We start from the raw sequence: 26,034 nt of genomic DNA on the forward strand, positions 1-26,034 counted from the left end.
AAACTGTCCACAGGTGTGATTGACTGGGTGAGTGTGTGAGTGACCGGGTGATTGTGTGAAACTATCCACGTGTGTGATTGACTGGGTGAGTGTGTGAAACTGTCCATAGGTGTGAATGTGAGTGACCGGGTGAGTGTGTGAAACTGTCCACAGGTGTGAATGTGAGTGATTGGGTGAGTGTGTGAAGCTGTTCAAAGGTGTGAATGTGAGTGATTGGGGGAGTGTGTGAAACTGTCCACTGGTGTGATTGACTGGGTGAGTGACCAGGTGAGTGTGTGAAACTGTTCACATGTGTGATTGACTGGGTGAGTGTGTGAGTGACCGGGTGAGTGTGTGAAACTGTCCACAGGTGTGAATGTGAGTGATTGGGTGAGTGTGTGAAGCTGTTCAAAGGTGTGAATGTGAGTGATTAGGTGAGTGTGTGAAACTGTCCACAGGTGTGATTGACTGGGTGAGTGTGTGAGTGACCAGATGAGTGTGTGAAACTGTCCACTGGTGTGATTGACTGGGTGAGTGACCGGGTGAGTGTGTGAAACTGTTCACATGTGTGATTGACTGTGTGAGTGTGTGAGTGACCGGGTGAGTGTGTGAAACTGTCCACAGGTGTGATTGACTGTGTGAGTGACCGGGTGAGTGTGTGAAACTGTCTAAAGGTGTGATTGACTGGGTGAGTGTGTGAGTGACCGGGTGAGTGTGTGAAACTGTCCACAGGTGTGAATGTGAATGATTGGGTGAGTGTGTGAAACTGTTGAAAGGTGTGAATGTGAGTGATTGGGTGAGTGTGTGAAACTGTCAACAGGTGTGAGTGTATTAGTGACCGGGTGAGTGTGAAATTGTCCAAAAGTGTGATTGACTGGGTGAGTGTGTGAGTGACTAGATGACTGTGTGAAACTATCCACAGGTGTGATTGACTGGGTGAGTGACTAGATGACTGTGTGAAACTATCCACAGGTGTGATTGACTGGGTGAGCGACTGGGTGAGTGTGTGAAACTGTCCACAGGTGTGATTGACTAGGTGAGTGTGTGAGTGACCGAGTGAGTGTGTAAAACTTTCCACATGTGTGATTGACGGGGTGAGTGACTAGATGACTGTGTGAAACTATCCACAGGTGTGATTGACTGGGTGAGTGACTGGGTGAATGTGTGAAACTGTCCACAGGTGTGATTGACTGGGTGAGTGTGTGAGTGACCGAGTGAGTATGTAAAACTATCCACAGGTGTGATTGACTGGGTGAGTGTGTGAGTGACCGAGTGAGTGTGTAAAACTTTCCACATGTGTGATTGACGGGGTGAGTGACTGGGTGATTGTGTGAAACTGTTCACATGTGTGATTGACTGGGTGAGTGTGTGAGTGACCGGGTGAGTGTGTGAAACTGTCCACAGGTGTGATTGACTGTGTGAGTGACAGGGTGATTGTGTGAAACTATCCACAGGTGTGATTGACTGGGTGAGTGTGTGAGTGACCAGATGAGTGTGTGAAACTGTCCACAGGTGTGATTGACTATGTGAGTGACCGGGTGAGTGTGTGAAGCTGTTCACAGGTGTGAGTGGTTGGGTGAGTGACTGGGTGAGTTTGTGAAGCTGTTCACAGGTGTGAGTGATTGGGTTAGTGTGTGAGTTTGTAGTGATGTTTTTCCTGAGAGTGTTGCGTCTAAGCCAAAACGTTGTGTGTTGTTTTCCCCGGATCCTCTAGTTCTCTGATAAAGCGGTGGGCTCTGAGACTCCAGCTCTGTAGTGTGTGTGTTGTAGTTAAGTGAATACAGGAGTGTAGTTTTACAGCGACTGCAGAGGCTCCTGTGTAACTGAGATCACGTGCTGTGGAAGCTCAGCTTTATTGCTGTGTTTCACTAAAAGCCCCAGTGTCACTGTGTTTGTGGGTTTTATTGTTTGTTTGTTTTTTTATGTTTAAGGATCATGGTCCTCTGCTTCTAAGCAGCTTTTCTCCATGAGCTTTTCATCAACATCAACACACTTTATCTGTCTCGCTCAAGGCCAGAGAACGCCCTGCTGGTGTTAATTATTAAAGCAGATGGAGGTGGCCTTCAAGTCACACTTATTGAAGCAGTGAACTTTTTTTTCCTCCCAGCAAAGCCACTTTTATGATAACAGATACTCATCTCCTTTTGCTGCATTCACTGTTCATTTTATCAGCTCCACTGACCACACAGATTCACTTTGTTGCTCATCTGTCCCTTGCATACTTGTAACGTAAGCCCCCATTTACCCTGTTCTTTGACACTCAGGACCCCCACAGAGCAGGTATGATTTTGGGTGGTGGATCATTCTCAGCGCTGCAGTGACACTGACGTGGTGGTGGTGTGTTAGTGTGTGTTGTTCTGGTACAAGTGGATCGGACACAGCGGTGCTGCTGGAGTTTTTAAAGTCCTCAGTGTCACTGCTGGACTGAGAATAGTCCACCAACCAAAAGCACACAGCCGATAGAGTTCTGTGTCCACTAATGAAAGACTAGTGGACCACCAACACACACTGTGCAGCGACAGATGAGCTACTGTCTCTGACTTTACATCTAGTAGGTGGACCAATGAGGTAAAAGTGTCTAACAGAGACGACAGTGAGTGGGCACAGGGTTTAAAAACTCCAGCAACACTGCTGTGTCTGATCCACTTGTACCAGCACAACACAACACACACTCACACACCACCACCATGTCAGTGTCACTGCAGCGCTGAGAATGACCCACCACCCAAATCACACCTGCTCTGTGACTACTGAAGAACGCTGTGACAGGGGGCTAACAAAGCATGCAGTTACATAGGTCAACACTTCATGATCTGATCCCTCTGTTGTGGTTTTGTAGAGGCTGTTTTTTGGCTCTGTGCGGCAGTCAATATAGATCAGGGTCTGTAAAGCACAGCTGAGTTGGAGAGCTTTCCTTGGCTGCTCTGTTGAACTGTGTTAAAGTCAGAAATGTCAGCAGTGTCCGAGAGTAAAGACTGAACTGAAGGAGCAGTGACCCTCAGTAACCTTGTATCCAGAAGTAACCGGACACAATTAAGGTTATTCCAGTTTGAGCTCACAGACTGGACACTCAGTATTTCAGTTCCTCTGAACTGGCAGTCCGTCGCCTTGGGGTTTGTATATGAATTTAGACAGAGATTGTATTAATATTATGTGTAAATATTTGCACAGTATCCCAACAGAAAGCTCTTTCACTGAACAACACCTACTTCATTTTAAAGGGTCAGTTGTCGTGTGTGTTATGAATGGACAAGTGAAAATAAACACACAACAGTGTATGGATCTCAGATATATGACAGATTAGAATACATGGATTTCCCTCATATCCAACATATGTGTCACATATGTACACATATATATTGTATATGCCATATTATTTGACACTGCTCGTTATCAGATATGGCTCATATATATTTAATTCATTCATTCATAGTCTGTACCTGGAATCACTGGCTGAAACACACCCTTGAGTGGGCGCCAGACACTCCCATATTCACTCACACACTTACACATAGGGACACTTTTTGAGTCGCCAATCCTTACTAACATGTTTTTGGACAATGGGAGGAAAACAGAATACCCAGCGGAAACCAACACAGACACAGGGAGAACACAACAAACTCCTCAAAGTCAGTCACCCAGAGCAGGACTTGAACCCACAACCTCCATGTATATTATATTATTTAACAATATCTGTTCAAACTGGTTGTTGTTATTGTCTCTCTCTTTCTCTCTCTCTCTCTCTCTCTCTCTCTCACACACACACGTACCATTTCCATGCTTTTAGGGATATTGCTTAGACTCCCATTCATTTCATGGACACTTAACCTGAACATAATCATAACTACAACCAAAATAACCTAACCTAGACATCCTCATGATATATACTTCATGGGGACATGCTTTATGTCCCCATAAAGAAAAGAAATACTTAGTCATTAGCCACACTGGCTGTGTGTAAACAGACTTTATTCCCCACACTCTAATGATTATCTAGACCTCACCATTGCACCCACACACTGACCTGGAGATAATTTCACACAGCCAGTCACACACTTCTCCCAGACAGTGACTGCATGCGAGGATTAAACCCATCCTGGAGCTGTGGGTTAGTGCCACCCTTACTGAAACAATTTCAGATATTTAACCATGTATTAAACATATGTTACATATCTTCACTGTCCAAAGAAAAACAAATACCTCCTTGTTTGTGGATGTTTAGTTTACTACATAACTTGAACACAGCAGCTGTCCTTCACACTATGAACATTTCATGATAAACTTTTCCATTGAAAATTAAGAAGGATTTTCCTGCTCGTGTAAAGTTATTCTTTTTGGAGATACATATATTAAAAATTAAAAATTAAAAATTTAAAATTAAAAATTTAAAAATTTAAAAATTAAAAATTAAAAATTTAAAAATTTTGGCCCAGTGGCTGAGTGAGTATATGAGTGACTGGGTGAAATTGTGCACAGTGTGTGTTACTGGGTGAGTATGTGACTGTCCACAGGTGTGTGTGTGTGTATGTGTGAGTGACTGGGTGAGAGTAATGCCCTGTGGTGGATACATCCAGTGATTGCGAGACAAAGGAAGTTTTTGTGATTTTAGCCATGCCCTTTGTTCCTAATTGACTAATGTCAAGTGTGGACTAGAGGGCTATAAATCTCCACAGTATTATGGTTTGGAACAGTGTAACTGTGTTCTCATTTGGGATGAGATTAACGCTCTTTTGTATCTAAACTCTCACAGAACTGTTCTAAAATCTAGTGTAAAATCTCCCCAATAAAGAGTGTCACTGCTATGAAAAGGAACACACTCCTGAGTGATGCCCTTTATTTTAGCAGGGAGTGTTGAATGAGATGCAAATATTTAGCACAATTAATCATTTCTACTGACATTTAAATTTACCCCATATAGAAATGCAAACCTTTGGGTGTAAAGATTGCAGTTCATTATTTGCCGTTGCCTGATGCCCTGGAGTTGCTTTTTGCCTTGTAAATAATTATAGACTGTTCTTTTAAAACAAAGTTCTTACAGCAACAGTGTTTGCTCCATGTCCATCCTACGTCCATAAAAAACAGAGCCGGAAAGATGGGATGGGTTTGGAGTGTGAAATCTGGGAATACAGTAATCCCTCGTTTTTCACGGGGATGTGTTCCAAGACCACCCATGAAAAACGAATTTCCGCGAAGTAGAGGAAAGACATTTTTCTATGTATTTAATGAGTATTTGGACTTTTAAAACCCTCCCTGTACTGTTAACAACCCACCCTTTGCATTAAACAGTCATTTGATAATGTTTTTCAGCTGGAACTACATGTGATATCCTATCAGTTTCTTTAATAGAGTAATTCCTAAGCTGTGATTTAGCGTAAGTAAATTTCACTCGGATGTGGACATGAACAATACATGTACTGTACGTAAGAAATACTTGTAAATGATATATTTTGTCACCTACAGGCCTAGTCTAATACATGTAAATAATAAAAAGCCCCGAAGTAGCGAGGGATTAATGTATCTTGAATTATCTTAACCCTCCTGTTATGTTGCGTGTCAAATTGACGCGTTTTAAAGTTTGAAGATCTAGGAAAAGTAGTTAAAAGTATTTTTTCAGTATGAAATATCTTCTGCTTGCCTTAATTAGTGTAATCATCATATAATATAAAAATGGTTCATCTCACATATTTGCAACCACCCCCTGCATGTTTATATTACATAGATACTGAAATGTCAGAGTATTTTTTGTTTGCAACTGTGAGACATATTTCAGCCCAATCACATGCACACACACACGAACACACACACACACACACACACACACACACACACACAGGTACACAGGTGCAGATGTTTTGACTTTTGACATGAACTATTTATGTTCTCGTGTGAAAACTCCTCCCACATTCAGTATACACTCAACAGGTGAGATGCAAAACATAAAAGATTCTCTGCATGGGAGTCCTACCAACATTACATTGTGTCAGACAGACCTTTACAAAATGAGCAGCCAGCGCAAACGGATGACAGTCCAGGAGGCTCTGAAAGTCATCATTGATCATGACAGTGAAATAGAGGAGGATGTGTCTGAAAATGAAGACTATCTTAAGCTAAATTCTGATTCTGAGTCCCACTCTGGGTGACTGTCTGCGAGGAGTGTGTTGTGTTCTCCCTGTGTCTGCGTGGGTTTCCTCCGGGTGACTGTCTGTGAGGAGTGTGGTGTGTTCTCCCTGTGTCTGCTTGGGTTTCCTCCAGGTGACTGTCTGTGAGGAGTGTGGTGTGTTCTCCCTGTGTCTGCGTGGGTTTCCTCCGGGTGCTCCGGTTTCCTCCCATGGTCCAAAAACGCACGTTGGTAGGAGGATTGGCAACTCAAGTGTCCGTAGGTGCGAATATGTGAGTGTGTGTGTCGCCCTGTGAAGGAAAGGCGATCCCTTCAGGGTGTGTTCCCGCCTTGCGCCCAGTGATTCCGAGTAGGACCCACCACAACCCTGAATTGGATAAGGGTAACAGACAATAAATGAATGACAAATTCTCCGGGGTCTCTGGTTATCTCCCACAGTCCAAAAACATGGAGGTTAGGTGAATTGGCTTTTCTCATAACTGTCCTGGTGTGTGAGTGAAAGAGTGTGTATGTGAAAGAATGTCTGTATGTGTGAGTGAATGTGTATATGCCCAGATATGGATCAGTGCTCCTGGGTGAAACCGTAGTGCCCGATGCAGTCCTCCAGGTGGACGGTCGGTTCTGGTTGAGAGTACGCTGTGCGTTTGGCTGCCGCTTCTCGCCAATGTGTGTGTGGATTGAATGTTGAGTGTTGATTGTAAAGCGTCCTTGGGTTTCTATAAAAGCACTATATAAGTGTAACGTTAAATAAAACACATTTAGATGCATATTTGGGGCTCCTCATCCTGGCTGGGGTCTATAAGTCAAAGGATGAATCGACAGCCTGTCTTTCAAAAGTAATAAAATGGTGAAACATTAAAAAAAGTTATATTTTTTATGTAAAACGAGTGAATTATCCTAATTGAACCATTACTTTGAACCATTACCAGTTAGAGGCAAGGAACGCCACTGCACTAAATATTGATTGAATAATTAGTAATGGAGTTAATAATGACATATTCACACTGCTTGTTAGGATTTTTTTGGTTTCAGACATCTTTTGAATAATTAAACATGCACTGGGTCAAATTGACCCGGGAACATCATTGCTGTTCCTGAAAAACAAACAAAACAGGAGGGTTAAATTATTAAAATGTTTTCCTCTTTCCCAGGTTTCAGCACTGACTGTGGCTTAGCATTGCACTTGGGTTTATTGTGTATTTTCTCTTAAATGTGACATTCACGATTTTTTATTTTTCTCACCATTTGCTGCTCTCCAGTCGGTTTGTGCTGGAAACCCATCTAATGTATTTACAAAGCACCAGTGTCTGTAAATGGGTAAAAGAAACAAAGTGTCTCAGTCGGGTATGCTATAGGGTTTCTCTCTCTGCTCATGGTAGGGAAATGGAATCTGGACCAAGAACAGAACAAACCAGAGAGAACAATGTTTCCCCACGATCGTAGATGTTGCCTTTAATTAAGACAGTAAGTCATATTTATTTACATAGCACATTTAAAATCAACTGTTGCCTAAAGTGTTTTACCAAGGAAAAGGATAAAAGCTTAGATAAATTGAACTGAAAAAAAAGAAAAGTAAACAGAGCTTAAAAAATCATATAGAAAGCAGAAACCTTTGTATAAAATTACAGCCAACCAGAAACAGAGCAAAATAACATGCAATTCATTTCAGGTTTCAGAGTTAAACATTTACTCCTGTATCAAGTGGGGTCTTAGTTCAATAGCAACTCGATTAATTGTTTTTCTACAAAGCACTTGTGCTTTGTGTAAATGTGATTCTTTAATATTACACTACTGCTGATAAAAATTATGCTATCAGACTTAACATTTTAGTAGCACATATATACAAACACACAAGTATACAAACAGGGACATTTCCCTGTGCCTACCTCAGACAAAAGCATTTCAATGCAGACATGGTTTAAAACACAAAATCTTAATATGTTTCAGACAAATCATTCTGAACAATATATTTACATTTTGATTATGGCATAATTTCACTTTTTACAGTGCAGCTAGCAACCCTAAACTGTGCTAACAGAATGCTAACGCTACATATCGTAACTGTCCAAATTGAATCATTCATTCATTATCTGTAACCGCTTATCCAATTCAGGGTCGTGGTGGGTCCAGAGCCTACCTGGAATCATTGGGCGCAAGGTGGGGAATACACCCTGGAGGGGGCACCAGTCCTTCACAGGGCAACACAGACACACACACATTCACTCACACCTACGAACACTTTGGAGTCGCCAATCCACCTGCAACGTGTGTTTTTGGACCGTGGGAGGAAACCGGAGCACCCGGAGGAAACCCACACAGGCACGGACAGTCACCCGGAGCGGGAATCGAACCCACAACCTCCAGGTCCCTGGAGCCACCTGCTGCGCCACCGTGCCGCCCACCCAAATTAAATGACCTCTCCAAAAAATTAACTTTACAGGAGAAGGAAAAAAAACTTATTTCACTTTCAATGGAAGTCAGTGTAAAAAGGTTTTATTTTATAAGTAATTTTGGAAAGTTTCTATTGGTCAATTCATCATGAAATGTTCACACAGTGTGAAGGAAACCTGCTCTGTTCAATTGATGTAGTAAACATCCACAAAAATGGAGATGCATGTTATTCTTTGAATAATCTACATGCCTCTTCCTGAATTTCACCATTCTGTAAGTGGTTTTATGTTGATTTCTGTGGGTCTGGTGATGGTGTGGCTGGTAACACTGTCTGGGTGTACTGGATGACCAGCATAGTAACATCCATGACAAAACATTTTAACCTACAGAGATGTAATTTGCATGATTTACTAGATGCTCAATTTTATGTTTCGCCAAATGGACAAAAGTTCGCTGACATAGCTAAAATTAGCTGAAAATATCAAGCAAACTTTTAAAAATGGATTTGACACGTCATTGCATTTTGCAAAATATTGAATGGGATGTTTGGCCTTGTTTATGACACTTCACACATTTATTTATAAACTATATAAGTATTAGAACAAGTGACCATAATGAAGAATGAATTTATCTTATTTTTTATGTTGCCAAATTACTGATATTTTGAAATAAGGTAATCTTTACAAATGCATTAAAATACTGTTTTATTGAAATATGAACTATGAACTACTATTGAACTATGCTGAAATACACACTAGGTATCACTGTGAAACATTAAGTCTATTTTTGCTATTCACAAGATTGGAAAAATGCTAACGTTGATGTTTACCCAAATGTCTGACACTTTTGACACATTTAGAAAATAGTGCCACGCCATAGGACATTGTTTAGTGTCAATTTAGCATTTTGCAAGATTTTAACCGAAGCTAAATTTGGTGTTTGGCCAAACTTCTGCTTTAATGCAGATGACAGTTTCCCTTTGACTCGCTTGTTTTCAGGGTTCAAAACAAGGCGAGTGTTGTGCAGTTCAGAGATGTGCAATGTGAAGTGCAAGCAGAGGCATGAGTCTGAGTCATGAGGCATGAGACGTCTTCAAAAATGTTTTTAAAACAGTGCTACACTGTTATATCCAAAAAAGGTTTACGCAATGTTTACACTTACTTCACGGTTACTGTTGTTCCGAGTGTAGGTGTAATGCCCAGGTGCGATTTAAGATTTAAGATTCCTTTAATTATGACTATTTAACTGTGTAACCCTTTCATAATTGTTGTTGGGTTTTATTTGTTCTTATGAGGGGTCGCCACATTGAATCACATGTCACCTTTCCTGATTAGCACGCAAACATTAACATAGGTTTACCCTTCTGATGCAATCCTCTCTTTAGACAGAGGCAGGAAAAACACCTTCTAGGCTGGAGGAAGAAACCTTGGGAGGAACCAAGACTCACAACGGGGATCCATTCTCCTCTGATTAAACTATTGACAGAAATCTCTAGTATCACCAGTTTAGTCTGTCATTGTGCTACAGTGTAGTTACACTAGAGCGTTGATGTAAGAGTGATGGAAATAATAGGGATTAAGGCAATAATAATAAAAAGATAATGGTTAGAGGACCGGGCTTGGTACTGGAAGGTTGCCGATTCCATCCCAAGTACTGGCAGGAACATCCATGGCTGAAGTCCCCTTGAGCAAGACACTGAACCCCCATGGAGTGTGATGGCTGCCTGTCACTCTTGGTGTGTGTTCATAGCCCCTAGTTTGTATGTGTGTGTTCACTGCCACAGATGGGTTAAATGTGTTGTACATTGTACATTCATTCATTCATTCATTCATTCATTCATTATGTGAAATCGCTTATCCAGTTCAAATGTAACAATTCATCCATTCATGTTAATTCATTCATTCATTCAAATTCTGTAATTGCTCTGTCATGACCTAAGGAACATTAACAGCTCATAGTTTATACTTTTACTGCTGTAATGTCTATATGTTTACCCCAGTAACAGTGCTTAAACTGAAAGATGGACTTTACTCTTCAGATATAACCTGCACACAATTACTGATACATTAGCTGGTAATTTGTAGTTTAATCCTCATGTGATTTCAAAGTTCAACCCTTGGATCAGGGTTTATATTTTTGCCTAAGCACAAAGGTTTTAATACATTCACCAAGCCAAAAAGAGACAAAGGCAAAAGTCCTTGAAGCTGTTTCCCAACTCAGCAAAGCAATCAAAGTACAGTGTGCAGAGCCTCAGGTGTAGGTGTCCCTGGACTCCGTTCAAGGCCATTTACATACACACACACACACATTTCCTAGAGGTCACTAGCACGCTTCTTCAGGAGAAACAAAAGGGTGTAGTTGTGATGTTTCTGGGGTGTGATTAGTCGGGGGTATAAAAGCTGAGAGACAGTGTTAACTTCTCTTACAGCATCCTTCCTTTCTCTCTCAATCTCTCTCTCTCTCTATCTCATACACACACGCACACACACACACACACACACACACACACACACACACACGCACAACAATCTCTGATATATATACACACCCTTTCTCAAAAATTTCTCTGAGAGACACATATTTTTAACACAAACACTACACAGAGAGGCTCTTCTTTTTTTTCGTGCACTCAGTGGGACGATGGTGCTAAGTGTGGCTCTGATCTGGGCGATCCTGGTGGCCCTCTGCTGTTTTTTGTGGCTCATTCTCGGCATCCGCAGGAGGTAAAGCACGTTTATGTTTATATTTGTATATTATATTTATATACATTCCTTCATAAAGTAAAAATTAGGAGCAAACCTCATATCTCCTGTTACAGAAAATAACTATTTTTAAAGGATATCATCATAAAAAAAAAATTTTGATTGGTGCCTTCACCTTCATATGAAGGTAAGGAGAAGTAGAAGAAGAAGATGTTTGTGCTCAAATGATGGAATGAAAATGAGGAAGTGGAGCTGCAGTGAATTCATTGCATAGTTTGATAATGTGTTTCAATTGCAAGGTGAATGGGCCAATAGAAATACTCATTTAATGCATTGCTGGAGATAGGAATAGATTATTTAATATTTAACAAGGTTATTTCACCTATGTGTCCAAACCTTCTCATGGCCTGTATATGTTTAAGGTGAATTTACCCAGTGTTGCTGTCAAAACCTTGTATTTCATTTCTTTTTGTGTTTTTACAAACGTGTGCCTTCACATTTTGTAAAAAATTTATATATTTTATATATATTCAAAAAAGAACCAATAAAAATGCTCCACAACACAGGGAAAATTCTACATGTATTTTTCTGGGCAGAAAAACAATAAGAGTAAAATGAATACCAAAAATACTAAAGCTAAAGTAATGCTTTTACATGCGGCTGCATTAGATTAACCCTTTCCTGAGCTCAGCTTTATTAGTGATCATTATTCATTCATTGTCTGTAACCGCTTATCCAGTTCAGGGTCGAAGTGTGTCCGAAGCCTACCCGGAATCATTGGGCACAAGGCAGGAACACACCCTGTAGGGGGCACCAGTCCTTCACTGGGTGACACACACTCATACATATGGACACTTTTGAGTCACCGATCCACCTACCAACGTGTGTTTTTGGAAACCCACGCGGACACAGGGACAACACACCAACTCACAGACAGTCACCACGAGTGGGACTTGTACCCACAGCTTCCAGGTGCCTGGAGCTGTGTGACTGCGACACTACCTGCGGTGCCACCGTGCCACCCAGCAATAGGTTATGGAGCAGTGGAACTGTGTTCTTTGGATAAGAAGCTTCATCCAGTCCCTTTAGGATGAGTTGGAGTGGTGTTTAGATCCGGAACTAATCATCCAAAGCCAACCCCTGAACTCACTAATGTTTATGTGGCTCAATGCCATCAAATTCTCACAAAAAATTAGGTGTAGAATGAGAGTAATTCAGGCCATTGTTGATGTTGACATTTACTGTTGTTGGTTCTTGTTGTTGCTGTAGAGCTCCAGGAGAGCCTCCACTGGAGAACGGCTTTATCCCGTACCTGGGCTGTGCTCTCCAGTTTGGGGCAAATCCTCTGGAGTTCCTCCGAAGCCGGCAGAAGAAACACGGACACATTTTCACCTGCAAGATTGCTGGGCAGTACATCCACTTTCTGTGTGACCCCTTCTCCTTTCACTCCGTCCTCCGGCAGGGCAGACACATCGACTGGAAGAAGTTCCTCTTGTCAGCTTCTGTAAAGGTAAACAGAGCAGAAATATGATGGATTTCATGTTTAAAGTTGCTGTCAGTCATTTTAACCACAATGAAGGTGCAATATGAACATCATTATTCACTAGTTTTTCGTTGTTTCTACAACATATGACACATGATGAATAATTCTAATGTTCTGCAGTCCCTGAATGATCCAGTTTATACTTCATAGAGCGGGTCCCCCGCATGAGGGCGGTCATTTTAAATGTTCAGTACAGAATATCTCACACATCAGCCCATTAAGTGTTAGTGTCATTTTAGTCATTCCTAGTCATCACCCACATTCGCCTGCTTCCTTTGAAAGATTTCAGACTTCAACATATCTTCTTTGAATTGTTGCTAACACACTGCATATAGAGCTCAACACACTTGTAAGAGAACACTAAAAGCCTGCACAGGAAAGGACCACACAGAGTGATTTTCAATGCTTAAAGCATGCTTTATTTACATTCAATTTACCATATTTATAAAGAAGACAAATCACAGACCACTGGGGCATGCTGGGAGCCTATTTTCATGTCTTTGCCCCCTATACTGCCCCGGTGTAGAAGGGTATGGCACAGACTACAATAAACTATGAAAAATCATGTTTTTGAGTCATGGAAGAGAGGGAGGGGAAGGGCTGGGTTTGGCTGTAAGAGGAGTTTTGGGTGTGGTCCCAAACTAAAAGGTGCTATATTTCCCTCTTCCCCACTGTGGATCACTGTTCTGGTTCTTAATGAAACGTCTGTGACCTGCTTTGGTCAAAACCCCACAAGCCCCACAGCAGCATTCTCCCCCTGTTCAGAATGCCCGCTTTCAGCTCCTGTTCTTTTACATGATGATGAGCCGCTCACTAAGATGGATGTCTGAAAGAAAATGTACCTGTGTGTAAATGACAGTAATTTCAACACCACCCACATGACATCTCTGAACCTGTTATGGTAACACCTTGTTTGGAAGTTAGTCCTCAGTCATCCAAATTTGTTCTGATGTGTCTAGACCCGAGGTCAGCACTTCAGTCTGGAATGTTTCATGGTCTATACTCCACTAGCTGTGTAGATATTTACTTTGTATGTCCAAAAGTTTGTAGACACCTATTAAAATGGATCTGGAGATCTGCCGTCTAATAAGTTGCCTCCATTCTAGTCACAGATGTTCAATGTCAATCCGTATAGAAGTGAATGAAAAAATGGTGGATGCTCTGGAGCAGCTGCATATGAGCTTAAGGCTAACATGCTCAATGCCAAGCATGGTCTAGAGGGGTCTAAAGCCCCAGCATTGGGCTGAGCAACAGAGGAGGAGGCAGTGTCTCAGAAGAGTAGAGGATATATGGATTACCTGTAAATGAACCCTTTCCTGACTAATGACATCTCCTGATGGTTTTCTTGATGTTGGGAAGAATGTAGTGTGTAACACCAGTGCTCTACAAGTCACACAGTTCAGGTCCCTGCTCGGGAAAACACACTGCACTACACCCATGAGAGTCCAACAACTGTAACATAAACTGCAAATTCCCTGTTCCCCTGCAGGCGTTTGGTCACGAGAGCATGGACCCGAAACACGGCTACACCACGGAGAACCTGCACAACACCTTCCTGAAGACCTTGCAGGGCGAATCCCTGCTGTCCCTCTCCCAGAATATGATGGAGAACCTGCAGAACGTCATGCTGCGCTCCGACAGACTGAGGGCCAGCCCTGGTCGCTGGGAGGTGGACGGCATTTTCGCCTTCTGTTATAAGGTGATGTTTGAGGCCGGGTACTTGACTCTGTTCGGTAAAGAGCTGGACGGAGATCAGAGCATCGCACGGCAGCAGGCTCAGAAAGCCCTGGTACTCAACACCCTGGACAACTTCAAGGAGTTTGACAAGATCTTCCCGGCGCTGGTGGCTGGTCTCCCCATCCACGTCTTCAAGAGCGGCCACAGCGCCCGGGAGAACCTCGCCAAGGCCATGCTCCACGAGAACCTCAGCAGGAGGACCGAGATCTCCGATCTGATCTCGCTCAGGATGTTCCTCAACGACACGCTGTCTACCTTTAATGACATCAGCAAAGCTCGAACTCATGTGGCCATGCTCTGGGCATCTCAGGCCAACAGCTTACCGGCCACGTCCTGGACACTCTTCTACCTCATCAGGTGCAATTTCTGATTTCTAAAACACACACACGAAACACTATCTGTACAGTAACTATGTTATAATGAGTAACTGTCCATAGGTGTGAGTGTGAGTGACAGGGTGAAACTGTCCACAGGTATGAGTGTGTGAAACTGTCCACATGTGTGTGTCTGTAAGTGACTGAAAATGTCCACAAGTGTGTGTGTGTTTGAGTAACTGTGTGAGTTTGTGACACTATCCATAGGTGTGAGTGTGTGTGAGCGACTGGGTGAATATGTGACACTGTCCACAGGTTTGAGTGTGTGAATGACCAAGTGAATGTGTGAATGTGTGACCAGGTGTGTGTGTGTGTGTGCGTGTGAGTGAGAGAGAGAGAGTAAGAGAGAGAGAGAGAGAGAGAGAGAGAGAGAGAGAGAGAGAGTTTCTGAGTCCACCTAAACAGGATGAGGCACATACAGAACATGAATGAATGAATGAATGAATGAATTTGACAGAGACTTCTATGTGATATCACTATGGCCCGTATTTATATCACCGTGGCCTGTCCGTCAACTCCAGTAGGAACTCCCTGCCAGAGGCGATTGCTCTAAGACTGCAAGGGAAGCTCAGCTTCCCCTAAAATGTCAAAAAATAAGTGATCAAATATATACTGTTGTGTGTACATGTCACTGAATTAATATGCACTACAACGCGCTTAACTTTTGTTCAGAATCAGCTTCTTATCACTGGTAAAGATGCCGCTTTCCCGTAGCCTCACAGTGATTTAAACAGTCTGGACGCTGAGCGTCCACAGAGTTCAATAGCGAAGCACCAAAGTGCAGCAAAACGAGACGAGTCATTGGATAAATGCTGGGCTTTGTCCCACCCATCGGACACTCAGCGTCTCTGGGGGTCTATGGGGCAGTGGGCTGGCCTCGGCTGGCCCTGACGTTCAACTTCTGCATGATGATTGGATGATCTGTCTGAGGCTGAATCCCTTTTTGATTGACAGCGAAATGAGCGAATCAGCGATCCTTTGGTGTAAAGATCTGTGGGAGAATTACATTATCATTCTGTTCTGAGTTGAACCGGAGACTTTCTTAAACCTCTTAGCGGCATTTTCTTTGTTAAAAACAACTAGCGACAAATGGAGCTTCTATTTCTGGTGGGTTTTTTTGTAGCTGCTTGTGTTTGGAGACTGACTTCTATCACTCTTTCTGATTCTATGGCAGTTTCTGTCCAGCGGGTGCTGCTGAGCCCCTCCACCGTCACAAAGCACTCACAGGCGGACACACTTCACATGGGTCAAGGCCGTTTAAGCAGCCTAGCTCTGCTGGCCATTGAGAGGACACTAGTCAAGTTCCTGGAAAAGACGCCTTGTTGGTACGACAGGGTCACAGATCATTTTCTTGAAAAGGAGGGTAGAATTTATGTATAAATAAACCGACACATTTTATGATGTAGGCCGAAATTGAGCTTCCCCTCCTTGAAAGACCAGCATCCGCCACTGCTCCCTGCAGTTATCACTGAACACTTTACACTTGTTACACTCGCTGATAAAGCTCAAGGTTAATTGAAGCTGTGGAGATAAAGCTGGCAGACGACATTTTGTGAACTTCTGGACTGTGACGATTGCCCGGGACAGAGAGAGAGAGAGAGAGTGAGAGAGATGAAAAAATGAACCAGATAAAAACTTGTGTGTGTTAAGGTGCATTAAGCCATGTGCCTGTGCAGACAGTCTGATGTGCTGTTAGCACCTGTAGCATGAGCTGAGTCTGGTGCGCACCATTGTCTGTGTTTTCCAGTCAGAGGTTGGCTGCAGGTCTCTGGGTCGAACAATAGCCAAAATGGAGCCAATTGCTCATCGTGCATTGTGACTGGCTTAAACAGTCTATTAGTTATAACACATAGTGATTTAGTTTCACTGTGCACACTTTAAACGATAAAAAAATAGCATTAATATAAGTTTTTATTTTGTACTTCACTTATCAGGATCCTGATTTACGTGTGCACAGTAACCTCTGGTAGCATTGTTTAATGTTTGTGTGTTTTATTGTAGTTATTTCTTTAAAGAATACGTTCATTCATTCATTCATTATCTGTAACTGCTTATCCAATTCAGAGCCTACCTGGAATCATTGGGCGCAAGGCGGGAATACACCCTGGAGGGTGCGCCAGTCCTTCACAGGGCAACACAGACACACACACACATTCACTCCTACGGACACTTTGGAGTCGCCAATCCACCTACCAATGTGTGTTTTTGGACTGTTGGAGGAAACCGGAGCACCCGGAGGAAACATATGCGGACACGGGGAGAACACACCAACTCCTCACAGACAGTCACCCAGAGCGGGAATCAAACCCACAACCTCCAGGCCCCTGGAGCTGTGTGACACTACCTGCTGCACCACCATGCCGCCCTTAAAGAATACATAAAACTGTTAAAAACTTAAAATCTAAATGGTAGCTCAGGTATAAATTAATTCTGGATCCCAAAATCACTCCAGCTTTGACATTCCACAGAAAACAGGTTTCAGACACTTGGCATTGGGCAAGATGACCTTAGGTCTCATGTGAAGTGTCTCATAGAGATTATGAAAGCTGTGTTTGCACAGTTAAATGTCTGTGTCAACAATGAGTGAGCAGAATTTACTCATTTTGCACATTTTCTCTCAGGTGTCCAGCAGCGATGAAGGCAGCCACTGAAGAAGTGAGGAAAATTTACGAAAGCTCCAACCAGAAAATGGATCCAAAAGACCCTCGCCTGGTTCTGACCAAAGAACAGCTGAACAGCATGTCCGTCCTTGGTAGGAAACGTCGCCAAACTGAGCGTATGCGCAATAGGACATATAGACAGTGGTAGTTATACTGTTTGTATATATCACAGCACATATTCAGGGCAGAATTATCAATACCAGTGTAAGAGCACAGGCCCTATGAGCTACTTTGTGTGTGATATTGACCCTGTGAGTGTCCATATGCGCTCAAACAAGAGTTTGTTTACCCAATGCAAATGCATCACAAATACATCTGAAACAACTGAAATATCAAGTAGACGGGCACTCTTTAAAGCAACACTAGCTAATATTTAACATTTTTGCTCCTGGGCTCCCCCTACAGTTGCAGAGTGTAATTAAATTTTATAGAACTGTCCTGAAATCAAGCGGGAGGTGGAAGAGGGAGGTTTCCTACCCTCCACTAAAAGTTTAATAGCGCAGTTTCTGCAGTGCTGAACCTGGAGCAGAAACAACATAGGCTCTATACTCCCTGTTGCAGCTCATTTGAGCATCACTATGATATTGAAGGTGTAATTTTAAAGATTTTACCTACTGTTGCTTTAAGAGTACCCAAAACAAAGGGCAGCACACTGCCCTCAACTTCCTAACATCAAACTGAAGATCTATCATTAGACTGCTTTAATACATGGTTTTTGATATCAGAAATAAAGCATATTTTGGCTCTCTGAGCTCTGAGCACAAAGCAGTTCAAACATTAGACTTCAAAATTAGTTTTTATTTTATTTTTATTTAAAATGTAAATTCAGTATGTTGGTCATAATATCATTACAAAAGATATGCAGTATATTTAAGGATATATTTCCTTCACTGCACTGAAACTTCAATATTATAAGAGAAAATAATAAATTTTTCTCACCTATAAACAAGTTTCAGTAATTCATTTTAAATGATAATGATAATAATGATGATTTATTTATATTTATTTGAACATAAAATATAAATGAATCATACCTTTCAATATAAAGTGTCATTAAATTATTCATTCATTCATTATCTGTAACCACTTATCCAATTCAGGGTCACGGTGGGTCCAGAGCCTACCTGGAATCATTGGGCGCAAGGGAGGAATACACCCTGGAGGGGGTGGCAGTCCTTCACAGGGCAACACAGACACACACACACATTCACTCACACCTACGGACACTTTTAAGTCGCCAATCCACCTGCAACGTGTGTTTTTGGACTGTGGGAGGAAACCGGAGCACCCGGAGGAAACCCACACGGACACAGGGAGAACACACCAACTCCTCACAGACAGTCAGCGGGAATTGAACCCACAACTTCCAAGCCCCTGGAGCTGTGTGACACTACCTGCTGCACCACCGTGCCACCCTCATTAAATTATGTACATTTGAAATATATTTATTATTGTTTGAACCCATCTCACAGGCTGTATAATTAAATGTTTTATTATTTAGTATTTATTATTATTATTATTTGATATTGTCTTGCAGACAGTATCATTAAGGAGGCCTTAAGGCTGTCCAGTGCCTCTTTGAATGTCCGAGTGGCCAAAGAAGACTTCCTGCTCAATCTGGACAATAATGAGTCCTACCACATCCGCAAAGACGACGCCATAGGGCTGTACCCTCAGATTCTGCACTTAGACCCTGAGATCTACGAGGACCCTCTGGTGGGTGGAGGTCTTCTTGCCATCTATATACACATCTGATTTCAGACCGCAAAGATCCAGAGTTTACCCCCATGTCCCGGAGGACAGGTGTTAATTCACACTCCCGGAACTTTACTAGAAACCACCTTCCCTTTTGCATTGACACTTGCTGGTCCCTTTATCAGAAACACCCTCCTTCTACTGACACTCACTGGCCACTTTATCAGAAACACCCCCCTTCTACTGACACTCGCTAGCCATTTTATCAGAAACACCCCCCCCCCCTTCTACTGATACTCGCTGGCCTCTTTATCAGAACACCCCCCTTCTACTGACACTCATTAGCCACTTTATCAGAAACACCCCCCCCTTCTACTGACACTAACTGGCCACTATATCAGAAACACCCTCCCTTCTACTGACACTCACTGGCCACTTTATCAGAACCCGTACAGGTACAGTGTAATAAATATTGCAAAATATAACAATACAGTGTTTGAATGGTAAAAGTCCAGTTCCTTAACTTAGGGAAACTTTGTACTATTTTACTTTTGAAGAATAATTTTTTTTAAAGGTACCAGTTGAATTTATTTTCAGCTTTTCTGAGCAAATCTTATTTATTTATAAATCTGAATATAAATTAACACTGTACACACCTTGTGTGACCCTCTGACCACAAATCTCACCTCTTCCATTCACAGACCTACAAGTATGACCGGTACCTGAACGAGAACGGGCAGGAGAAGACAAGTTTTTACAAAGGGGGGCGAAAACTGCATTATTATTACATGCCATTTGGTTCTGGGGTCAGCAAGTGCCCTGGGCGCTTCTTCGCTGTCCATGAGATTAAGCTGTTCCTGATCCTGATACTGTCCTACTTTGACCTGGAGTTGCTGGACTCTGCTGTGAAGGCCCCTCCTCTGGACCAGTCCCGTGCCGGACTCGGCATTTTACCGCCCATCTATGACGTGGACTTCAGATACCGCCTTAAAACGCAATAGGAACCCCTCACTCTGCTGATATATATGTACTCTTCTGAGATTTGTAAATTATGTAATTTTTTTTTTTTGGGTCACAAGATGATACTTGGTACTACAAAACTGGCACACTTTATACATATGCTATATATATTTGTAGTTAGAGATTTAAAGATCAGGCATGATTAGATTTAAATTAAACACAGTGTATTTTTCAAAGGACATTAATCATTTTCCCCACCAGACAATATTCTTACACAGATTTCTATAGAATTCAGCTCACATGAGATGAAAAATCTAATCTGCTTTTGTCACCCCAGAGTGAACCAGTTTAGGCTCTTGTGATGTTCAGAGTTGGACCCTAAGACCACTGTAGTACCATTGAGGGTACTTTTACAGTACATCTTAAATTTTGTTTCTTCTGATTGAGCACAAATGGAAGGTAAATTTAAGTCACACACTCCCTGACTGATCTTCTGCATGTTTGTCACCTCAGAAGGACAACATGAAGTTTTCATACCAAACCAGTGTTAAATCTTCCATATAAGGACTCAGATCCCTTTACAATTGAGGTGAATGAAACCAGGCATCTGCAGATCTACAACACACATCCTGCATTTTATTTCCTCTCCACCATCAGCCATGATCCCCCTCCCCCACATCTAAAGTGGTCTGAATGGGATATGGATAATGAGGATTCCAGCGTCAATTCTGACTCCGTTTTTCTAGAAAAGATCATTTCAAACTAAACCAAACCCTATTGTCTCACTGTGTTTACATCTCAAATTTGTAGTTATGCAGATATTCTGAAGACACAGTGCTGTGTTGTACCAGCAGTGAAATGGATGAAGGTTTTCCTGATTAATTTCTCATGCTGATTTTAAGTGTTATATCCTGAAGTCACCAGCGATGATTAATGATAATGTTAGCACTTTATAAAATTGTATTCTCTGATGGAACCTCAGTGCTCTGACTCAGTTATGAGTAACATTTACTGCCTATGAGATATGAGCTTCTAATTGATATTGCTTAATTGAACCTATGATCAGTGGCTTAACGTAATGCTAGCGCAGTGAGTAATAAAACCCCTGGGAAATATCCTGACACGCGAAAATTGATGTTTATCTCTTGCAGGAATTTGATGAATGCTTGCCACATTTCTCATCTTCACTGTTCTTGTAATCTGATTAAAAGTATTTTATAGTAAACTACAGTGTGATGTGACTTATTTTTGATGCAAACACCGATCTTGTAACAGATTCACTCATTTTTAGCCGGTTGAATATTATCCATCAGGGGGCACCTTTAGCACTCTAATAAATGACACACTAACTTCATTCCTCATGCACACCATGACATCATATATGAAAGTGAATTGGAGACTGAATATGAACGGCTAAAAGGGAACTGAGGAAAAATTTGATTTATTCCACACCTGCTTTGTGCTTCAACTTACAGGACACTTTATTAGAAACACCTGCCTTATAGGTCTAAAATATTGCTCTACAGTTACAGACTGTATGTTAGTTAGCTTGCTTGCTGATTGTGTGTTGTAGAGCTTGGAATAGAGTGGTACAGTCCTGTGTTTCCCTACCATTTGACAGGTAAATGTTCAGTCCCTGTTTTAGCCCAGGTCACCCTCACAGTAACACATCTCATCTTATCACAGGTGCCTGACACCACTCATTAACTGGTTACCAAGGTCCTGGTAGTCTGGATTAGGAGAGTAGTATATAAACATAGATATGGGGAACTTTCCACCGCTCCTCTGAATGGCATAGTGCAGTTCCAGAGAAGCACTAACAGAAGCACAATTCTCCCTATTACAGTTCAGTGGAGCATCACAATGATTGTGAAGCTGTTTTTTAGCTGTTTGCTAATTTTATGTGATACTTAAGCCATTTAGCAGATTAGCTCTTATCCAAGTGGACTTGATACAGAGGTAGACAACTGTGGTGTTATGCCCAAGGACAGGGAATTTAAACCTGGTCTGAATCTTACCTTACACCAAACGCTACATCCACTGTATCCATCCAATTCCACTTTGTATATATATAATTTTCCTCCCACACCAAGGTCATTTCCTTCTGCCTGATTCTGTGTTCAGGTTTTGAAATGGGTGGATTTTGACAGTTTGGGTTTGGGGTCAGGCCCGTTTCTCTCAGTGAAGCCTATTCTGGTCATGAAAAAAAAAACACATGGGAAAATGGAAAGCAGGAGGCAATCCATTATCTAAAAGAAAAAAATTACAAGGAAATAAAAAAATTAAAATGCTCTATGTGTTTTCTGGGAGCACAGGAAGAGGTAAAATGAAAATGAGCTTGATGTGCGAAGAAAACTAAACTCAAGAGGGGAAAAAAGTCAAGAATTAACAGAAACTGCACACACAACTCTCTGCTCATGAGTTTCACATTTGTGCTCGCAAGAGGGAGATTTGCACACTTGCAGGTTTATATTTTATATATGGTGCTTTTGCCACAGTTTTCAAAATCTCTGAGACTTTTTAAACCTTGAACATGAAATCAGGATCTGATCTATACCCTCTGCATTACAAACCTGCCGACACATACTGTGAAAGAGCAACCTGAACCTGTCTGGCTTCAGGAATCAGACAGATGCTATTAAAGAGGATCAGAAAAAAAGGAGGGTTTATGTATCTGTGAGTGGACACACTTAAAGCCTTATATCCTTGGGTTGCAGCTGAAATGATTTGAAATTATGAATATTAGGGGGACACACTTATGACTCAAACACACAATTGTTTAATTGTTCATATTGTTTCTGTCAACACTTGTATCCCTCATTTAGATTTTAAAATGAGAGAAATACAAGTGTGGATCCCTGATCCATTTATCCACATCACGTTGGTAAACACTGCTTTTTTTGTCTGTGTCAATCAGTTGAGGAGCTTGGGCTGCATCCCAAGCCCTACATAATACACACCACAGATATTAAAACTAATAATACTGCACAGAGAATAATTAGATGCTAATTCGACAGGGAAATGTGAACCTTATAGCTGACTGATTCTTGTCTCCATTGAGTGCTGAAACTGACAATGTACCCTACGGAGGGTATAGGGTGTCATGAAGCTTGTATTTGATCTGTATATGAATAACTCACATACATTCTGTCACAAATGCAAAGAGTCTGACCAGCTAAAAGTTTTCCATTAGATCCTATGACATCCTATAGCTTTTGGTGTCCAAGCAGATATAAGTGAGATCAGGTACTGAGGTGGTGATATTGAATGATTAGTTCTGGCACTCTAATTCATACCAAAGGTATTAAATAGAGGCCCATCACCCCAAAGAACAGTTTCATAATCAATAATGCAGGCAGAATTTTTAGGAAATTGGTGGAATTCTCTTTAAACTCAGGTCTGGTCCAGTGTTAATCAGAGTGTTGCTTCAGCTGTTTCTGTTGAACTCTGTGACTGCAGACTTGTGTTTGCTAGTGGCAGATATACTAGCTCTTTGCTTTTCACGGAAAGAACAAAGTCTTTCTGTACCTCTGTTGGGGTTTTGTGACTCCTCAAACCAAGCGGGTCACTACAGTTCAGAGAGGAGTGTCTAATGCAAATACAGCTATGACAGGACCGCCTTCCTAAATCTGGATTTCTTGATTCTCAAATTAAACAGTTGAACAGTACATCCTATGATTTACATCGTACTGACATCAATCACGGTTTGCTAGCCTGTTCAAATGCAGAGAAAAGTTTAAAATTGCCCCACCTCCTTCTCTAAGTTAACCTGCATCCCGCATTTTGCGGGGTGAAAAACACAACTTATATAATCAGCTTTGTAAGTCTTGAATGTCTGAATGCGTCTGTGAGCTCCGTATACCGTTAGAAAGGGCAGATCCTACCATTTCTAAAAATAGCGCTCTCATCGCGGTGCTGTGAAGCAAAACACCTAAAAATCCAGGCGCTCCTTCAAATTTTTGTCTTATGTCCTTGTCATGAAAGATTCTAATGATATGCGCTATAATCAGAAATGAGGACACTGCAAAGGGACAAGAAAGACGGTGTTTACTTTCACTTTCGTTTTGACTCACATAACGTCAACCCACGCTGTCTCTGGGCAGAAAAATATGAGTCATCAGCAAAAACATATTCCTATTATTGATTTATAGTTTTATAAGGTTTTTGTAGGTTTCACATCAAATAATACTGCATTAGATCAACAAATTTAAACTAAAAATTTGAATAATTCTTTATTGTGTGTATTCTAAATAAACAAGTATTATTTCATCATTTTTTAAAAAGATTATAATAATAATAATAATTGTAAATATTATCAGCATCTGAGAAAACTGCCAAAGTACCAAAATGTTTTTTATTTGTTAGGAAATTTTCTATATTTGCCCTATCCTAAATTCCTAAATTCCTATATTTGCCCTAACCTAAGTCTGGGCCTGCTGTGACTGTCAGAACTTTATCAGTCATACATCCCAGAGCTTAGAATATCAAGAAAAATATGTCCGTCTGATGCTACAAATTTATTTTGTCACAGTAATATGACATGTAATAAATTAGCATCAAAAATGCTTATGTTTTCAACTAACAGACACCTCACACTAACAATCTGTGTCAAGATATCCGATGTGGAAATATGATTTCAAGGCTATACATTGAGAAATATGAAAAAAAAAAGCAGGGGCTAGGTAAAATTTTGGTCAAAACATGACAAATTTATAGAAAAATTGATTTATCGGTCAGCATGAAAACCTCAAGTGATTACATATTTGAGTAGCAAAGGTTCTTTAGAAAATAAAACAACATATTGAATATGGCTATGTCACATAATTACTGTTTAAATGCAACTGAAAGAGGCACTGACAAAAAAACGAAATAGCAAAATAGCTATATAAATAGGGTCCATTATCAGTGCATTAGGTTTGTCTCAATTCAGGTGCTGCATCCTTCAAAGGCTGTTGAGTGTCTTTCGAAGGCAACTGAAATGGGACAGTCTACGGTGAATTCCTGTTTGACTGCTGTTCCTAATTGTATTATTTTCCCCTATTTCCCCCACTGTTTTACAACCTTAACATTTTTTACCCTTTTTTGACTCCATAGACATGGAAAAGATTTTGAGCTTGTAAAGCAATACTCACAAATGTAACAAAATTTGTAACTTCATTTGAGCAACTACATACATGTACAATTCAAATCCACAAATGTATTGGAATGCACAAGTTTAAAACAGAAGAACAATGATAATAATTTAAATTCACAAATGGTTTAAAATGTGCAAGAGCAAACATTTTTAAGGTTTCAAATGTGACAGTTTTTGAATGAGGTGGAAAAACCCCATACATTCACCTTCTCTGCTGCATGTGTGCATCTCTTTTTGCAGTTGCGGATTTATGACCCTGTTTTGATGGCCAATTGATGAACCAATAGGAAAGCTTTAACTGGACCAATCAGATCGCGAGTTTGGTTTAACCAATCAGAACACTGATTTGTTACTGTCAACCATAGCAAAAATTCAAAGCCAAATTCATTAAATATTTTTCAAAAATAAATTTTGGGCATTGTCTCTTTTTATTTTAAATTTAAATTGATAAAAATCTCATTCTTTACAACAGCTTTAGAATTTCCGTGATGCTCAACTGAGATGTGATATAGAGAACAGAACCTCTGTCATTGCTATTCCAGGCTCACCACTGCAGAAACTGCACTATGTGACGTCTGAATGAGGATAGGAAACAACCACCCTCTCTTTATGCAAAAGTAAATTACACTGGAAGTGTCGGAGGAGACCAGGTGCAAAAATACCAAATTTTACCTAAGGTTCTGGTTCATCAGGTTGAGTTTATACAGTTTAAAACAGGTTATTGGAGGTTAATGCTTGAGT

At 41.2% G+C, this 26,034-nt stretch overlaps 1 protein-coding gene across 1 annotated transcript; it reads left to right on the forward strand.

The window, feature by feature from the left end:
* The first annotated feature begins 11,016 nt into the window (after positions 1–11,016).
* Positions 11,017–21,279, forward strand: cyp7a1 (cytochrome P450, family 7, subfamily A, polypeptide 1). The gene is made up of 6 exons (XM_066683121.1): positions 11,017–11,211; positions 12,460–12,700; positions 14,223–14,827; positions 17,466–17,596; positions 19,042–19,220; positions 19,901–21,279. Exons 1-6 carry the CDS (start codon positions 11,129–11,131, stop codon positions 20,198–20,200), a joined length of 1,539 nt encoding a protein of 512 aa, XP_066539218.1. The 5' UTR covers positions 11,017–11,128; the 3' UTR covers positions 20,201–21,279.
* Positions 21,280–26,034: the final 4,755 nt, after the last annotated feature.

The sequence above is a fragment of the Hoplias malabaricus genome, chromosome 1, assembly GCF_029633855.1.
Source record: "Hoplias malabaricus isolate fHopMal1 chromosome 1, fHopMal1.hap1, whole genome shotgun sequence".
NCBI lineage: Eukaryota > Metazoa > Chordata > Actinopteri > Characiformes > Erythrinidae > Hoplias > Hoplias malabaricus.

Coding starts and splice junctions, on each gene's coding strand:
- cyp7a1 (XM_066683121.1), top strand. CDS start 11,129: ATGGTGCTAAGTGTGGCTCTGATCTGGGCGATCCTGGTGGCCCTCTGC. Junction 12,701..14,222: donor TCTTGTCAGCTTCTGTAAAG/GTAAACAGAGCA, acceptor GTTCCCCTGCAG/GCGTTTGGTCACGAGAGCAT. Junction 19,221..19,900: donor AGATCTACGAGGACCCTCTG/GTGGGTGGAGGT, acceptor TTCCATTCACAG/ACCTACAAGTATGACCGGTA.